This window comes from Mizuhopecten yessoensis, unplaced genomic scaffold, assembly GCF_002113885.1.
Source record: "Mizuhopecten yessoensis strain PY_sf001 unplaced genomic scaffold, ASM211388v2 hete_36182108, whole genome shotgun sequence".
Classification (NCBI taxonomy): domain Eukaryota; kingdom Metazoa; phylum Mollusca; class Bivalvia; order Pectinida; family Pectinidae; genus Mizuhopecten; species Mizuhopecten yessoensis.
In genome coordinates this window covers 315-6,157 of record NW_018485601.1, presented here as the reverse complement: position 1 = coordinate 6,157, position 5,843 = coordinate 315, and the positions used below count along the sequence as shown (strand labels likewise).

General features: G+C 35.0%; 1 protein-coding gene across 1 annotated transcript; it reads left to right on the top strand.

The window, feature by feature from the left end:
* The first annotated feature begins 317 nt into the window (after nucleotides 1-317).
* On the top strand, nucleotides 318-5,098 carry LOC110444861. Its single transcript, XM_021489215.1, has 4 exons — nucleotides 318-986; nucleotides 1,872-2,521; nucleotides 3,076-3,200; nucleotides 4,249-5,098. Exons 1-3 carry the CDS (start codon nucleotides 355-357, stop codon nucleotides 3,195-3,197), a joined length of 1,404 nt encoding a protein of 467 aa, XP_021344890.1. The 5' UTR covers nucleotides 318-354; the 3' UTR covers nucleotides 3,198-3,200; nucleotides 4,249-5,098.
* The last annotated feature ends 745 nt before the right edge of the window (nucleotides 5,099-5,843 follow it).

Genomic DNA, 5,843 nt, shown 5'->3' with positions numbered 1-5,843 from the left:
GACCGATATGAAAAAAAGTCAATAAAACGTCAGAATAATTCGGACAAATAACAGAGGCACCTTCTCAGGCTCCAGCGTTGATCCTTCATATGTGAACAACAAGTAAAATACTTAACACAAATCAACATTTTGTCTGCATTAGGCCTACACCTCAATATTCTCAGATCCTAAGCCATTTCTTATAAGAGACTTTTTTTGGATATAGCATTAACAACACTCCATACCGGAAGAGCAATTTATAACGATATTTCATAGTCATCTTTGATTTATCCATGTTTTAGTACTTGCCAAGCGTCCGAATGATTAAGAATGAAAAAGCGTCTGATCAAAAAGTAAATATCATTAAAAAACAACATGAAATCGGCTAATAGCAGATTTGCTGCTGTAGAACTAACAGATTTAGAGAAACTGGCTGACAAAAAGGATTCAAAACACACTCAAAGATCTGTGAAGAGAAGTGTAAGTTTGTTTCGGGAATTTCTTGATGAAAATAACAAAGACTTTGAGTCACTGGACAAAGTAACTTTGAATGAAAAGCTGAGGTTGTTTTATGCTTCTGTCAGAAGTAAAAAGGGCGAGAATTTAAAAGCAACCACACTACAGTCGTTAAAATATGGACTGTCAAGACATCTAAAAAACAAATGTAAAATTGATGTCATCACTGATGCTCATTTCCGAACGAGTCAAGAGGTATATAAAGCTGTTGTATCAGACTTGAAGAAGAAGGGATTTGGCTGCACACGACATATAAAATCTATTACAGAGGAGGATTTGAAGAAACTTTACAATAACAAGACGATATTCAATGTCAATACACCATATGGTCTCCAAAAGAAAGTTTGGTTCGAATTAATGTTTTATCTATGCAGGGATCGTGAAGTTGTCAGAGAAATGAATAAGTCAACATTTGCCATCGGAACAGATTCTAATGGATTACAGTTCGTATATCCTACTAAAAATGAACATGAGACAGACCTGGCACATCAGTAAGTTCTTTTGTTTCAAAGTGAAAAAATCAACCTGTATTGCTAAACATTGTGTACATTCATGTATTTCATGAAATCCAAGTCAGCATACCTTAAACAAGGATGACTCGATGAAAGTACCAACTACAAAATGCTGTTCATGTGTTGTTTCAAGTATGTTGAAAAATATATTTTAAAGGGTGAAAATATTTATTCTATTAGAAGTATTTATGCATAATTATAGTTGTGTATGTCTTATACAGTCACCTACAAGTCTTTGTTAGTCTTCTACTACCAGGCATAAAAGTTAATTTTACCAAAGCAAAAAACTATATTGTGCTGTAAAATAGATAATAGAATGTGATCAATGTTTGAAATTAGGTGACTGTTATATATATATGACACAGTGCTCCTAAACTCTGATGCATATAAAGTGATGATTAATCATGTAAACATTATTACATGAAAACTTAGAGAATTATTGAACTTGAAATTGCTATGGTTTAAGGTAATCAACTGTTTGAAGATATTCCAGATATTTGTATGTTGTGAAGGACATTAGTCAACAATATTCAGTATTGATATACAGATTATTTCCTCTTCTTCTTGGTACCATGATTAAGATAAGTGTGAAAGATGAAAGCAGTAACATTTTAATCATCAACAATATATAACATGAGTGATGATATTCATATGTTTTGTTAGAGGTGAGTGTGAAAATACTCGGGGTGAACTAGATTTTGGGCAAAACAGCCGAGTGCAAACAGAATTTAGGGCAAAACAACCCAGATTCCTAAACTTGCTAGTTGTCTATTTAAAGACTGTTTTTCAAACAAGATTTAGGAAGAAATTACCAGGATTCATTTTTAATGAAAAGAAATGAAAGTAAAAGTTTTGTGTTTGCAGTTATGATGGTAAGCCAGACAGTACTGTAGAAGAACGTAAAATGTATGCTCGTCCTGGTGACCCGATGTGTCCTGTTGAGTCCTTCAAGAAATACCTCCAAAAGATTCATCCAGATCTACAGGATTTGTGGCAGAGACCTTTAGAATCCTTTGATAGAAGCGGAAATGAGTGGTACTTCAAGTCACCACTTGGGAAAAATTCGCTAAGTTGTTTCATGACAGACCTCTCTAAATTGAGTGGTCTATCATGTGTTTACACCAACTATTCCATTCGTTTGACACCAATTAAAGCCATGGAAAATGCAGGGTTAGTACCAAAGTATATCAAGCCAGAACCCGACTACATGATGGATCATGAATCTAGATCTACACAACCTGATCATGACTACGTGGAGGAGCACCCGTCTAGCTCTACGCAACATGACTTCGTGATAGATCACCAGTCTAGATCTGTGCAACCCGAATTTATGAGTGAACACCCATCTAGGTTGACACAACCTGACTTCATAGAAGATCAACAGTCTAGATGTGCACAACCTGAATTTGTGAGAGAGCACCCATTTAGGTCGACACAACCAGACTACATAGAAGATCACCAGTCTAGATCTCCCATCAGCAGCTATACATGTAATAAGGGTAAACGAAGTGAAGGTAAGAAACATTACGGACTGAATTAATTGCAATGTTATAATTAGCTCAATTGGCTGAAACAGCTGTGTGCACTTCAGGGCCCCAAAAATATGTATGTTTAAGGTATTTTGACCAACCCTAGCTTTTACCTCTGACCCTTACAATTTTGTTTTCCCGAATTGAAATCCCATATTATTATTTAAGGAACCTAAAAATATAATGAAAAATGAATAAAATGTGGTCTGAATAACTATATGTTTGGTGATTTTTGCAATTTCTTGAATTGTACCCACCCCACTCCCTCAAAACAAAGCTGGAAATAAAAAGAAATTCCAAGTGACCAAAGCTACTTTTTGTTACCAGAAACATACCTTTTTCATGGGCCTACGCAACTTTGCAGATTTATGCAGAGTACACACAATTTTTCTGTATAAACCATATAACCCCTAAAGTAATCCTGGTTATTTCTGATATTGTCATTTCATCAATCTTACATTCAAGTGAAATCCAAAGGAAATTATCAACAATTCAAAACCTATGAAAAGCTTTTTGTTTTGTTCTTCATATTTTTTCAGGCACACAATGTGATCCAGACCCACTTTTCAGCGAAAACCAACGGCTGCTAAAAGAGATTCAAGACCTTAAACAAGAACTGTATCTGTACAAAATACAACATCTCAAGAAGGAACCACCTTAATAAGTAACACTTTATTATATCAAACTGAATTTAAGCATCACCAAACCAAACAAAATATGTTTTTATCTCGCCTCTTCAGAAAATAGCAGAGCTTATATATATAGTCTCTGGCGTCATCATCCTGTTTCAATTTAAAGTTTTTGAGCTAGCTTTTTCAAGTAGTGCTAGATCACTACTGTCAAGAGGCTGTTTACTATATTAAAAGGTTGAGGCATTAGCAATGTGCGAACTGTTTTTTTTCATATTTTGGAGGCTAAAAAAGCTGAAGTGGACTTGGTTAAAGTTTTGAGCAATTGTTTTGTGCAGTATAAGATCACCACGCTCAATATGTGGTCAACTTTATTAAGATTGTACGAACACATTTGTATGGAGTGTAAACAATTTGCTGAATCCTATTTTTGTTGGGCCATAATAGCTTAATTAGACTTTGTTAAAGTTTTTGAGCAGGCTTTAGCCTAGGTTCAATATTTTGAAGTCGTTTTCTGCAATGTTATATCACCACACCCAATAGGCTGTTGACCACTGTTGCATACTTTAAAATTGCCATCATGCTGTGAAAACCATATCTAGTTGAAATGGTAACGAAAGATTCCCACTAAGTCACATTTATAATTTATTCTTTCTCCATCCTTCCTGAAATAGTATAAAAGAAATACACTGGGACAACATTTCCTTGACTGCAGTCAGAGATTAAAAGATTGGTCTTGGTCACAGTGACCTACTTTTGGTTCAGGACACTCCACTTTTCCAACAAACTAAGTATATTGATTCTACATGAAAAAGTAAAAAGTAAATGTAGTTTTTCTTGGGTCAGATGTCAATGTTAAGGTTGCAGTACTATATATATAGCTAGTACCATAGAAAGTCCAAGATTTTTCTGATACTGGAAATACAACTAAACATGTACATGCATAAGCTTCCTGTGTTCTATAAATATGGATTCCTGTAGTGTGTTAGTTTGTTTAATTTTACTAAATTTACGATATTTTTCTGCTAGAAGAATTTATATCTCATAAATATATTATTTAATTGTGGTAGTTTTATCTTTCAGCTGGAGGTCCAAGGCCAAAACACAATAGTGGTTGGGGACTGGAGCATCTCTGCTTCACATGTCTTAACAAGAAGCTGAATCAGCTGTTCTAAAATCTAAAGGATGGTGTGTATAAACTAATGTTTATATTACTGCACCATGCCTACCCAGATCAGCTAGCTTGAAGTATGTAATAGAACTTCATTATTCAACATTCCAAGTCACTAATGCTGCTCATTGACACTGGGACGCAGCAATTTGTTACTCTCAATTACAGGAGTTATCCTAGCTGTGTAAGTAGAGTACAAGAATTAACAAGAGATGACCCTTTGAAACAAGGGTCATGATTGTGTTACTTGCAGTAATTTTTACAAGAGATGACATTTTGACACCAGGGTCATTTATGTGTTCCAATAAGTTTTGTATCTGTGAAAGATATTTTGTGTCAGGATTAAAAGAGATAACACTTGAACACCAGGGTCATGAATATGTCACCTACAATAATTTTTGTTGATGTGTGGAGTATGATCATGAGGATTTACAAAAGATATGAGATTTGCAAGACATGACACTTCAAAACAACGGTCATGTTTATGTCACCTACAGCAATTACTGTAGCTGTGTTGAACAATTAAGAGGATTTACAAGAGATTGCTCTTGAAACAAGGGTCATGTATGCGTTCCAATAATTATTGTAGAACTATGTGTTGTAAGGATTACAGGAGTGACACTCAGACAGCAGATTAATATTTATGTTGTTTACTGTATATTATTACATTGATGTTGTTATTGATGTACACGTACATTCATATGTTTATTTCACTATGTGCAATTACTTGTCAGATTATTATTAATGAATAAACAGTAACACAAGGTATGCTGTTGTCCATCCATCTTAACTTGTTCAGAACCACTTCCTTATTTAACAACTTTATGATACTTGATACACATATGAACCATTAAAAGAAAATATGCCTATGGTACTTTTGAAACCCATGTACATCAAGGCATCCTCGATACTCCATGGGGTTTATGCTCACTTACTCCCTGTACCCCTGGAATATACGCCATAGCAAAATCAAGGGCGTAGTGTGTCGCCCTGTTGATGAGATGAGAAGACTAGTTTGATTCGTTGATGTACATAAAAAGAATGTCTCGGGTCGCGTAACAGTAAAATTGACTGGCTTTGAAGTCCGGTGTCGCTACTCTATAATCTTCAAGGAACAGGTTTCAGACTAGCAGTTGGTCAAGTTTTTTTTAACCGAGACCAATCAAATAGCTAGCAGTGTGCCTTCAATTTTGCTATTACATATTCCAGGGGTGGAGAAAGCTCGACAATGACCTTAAGGTTAAGTTCACAGATTGAGGTTAAAGAAAGAAAGTGCTTTTTACCCATAGCAGATCATCTTTATCACTTCTGATTTATAAAATCTCATCCACTCAAGACATATAAATTATAACCATGTCATGTGCCATAGGCCATTTTCAAGGTCCAGAAGGCCATGTGATATTATGCTGTGGTATTACATCTGTTCGTCTGTCCGTCATCTTTTTCAGTTAAAAATCTCTCATTGGATTATTATCATTTGGTGTCTTGCTATACTGAATCCAAACAT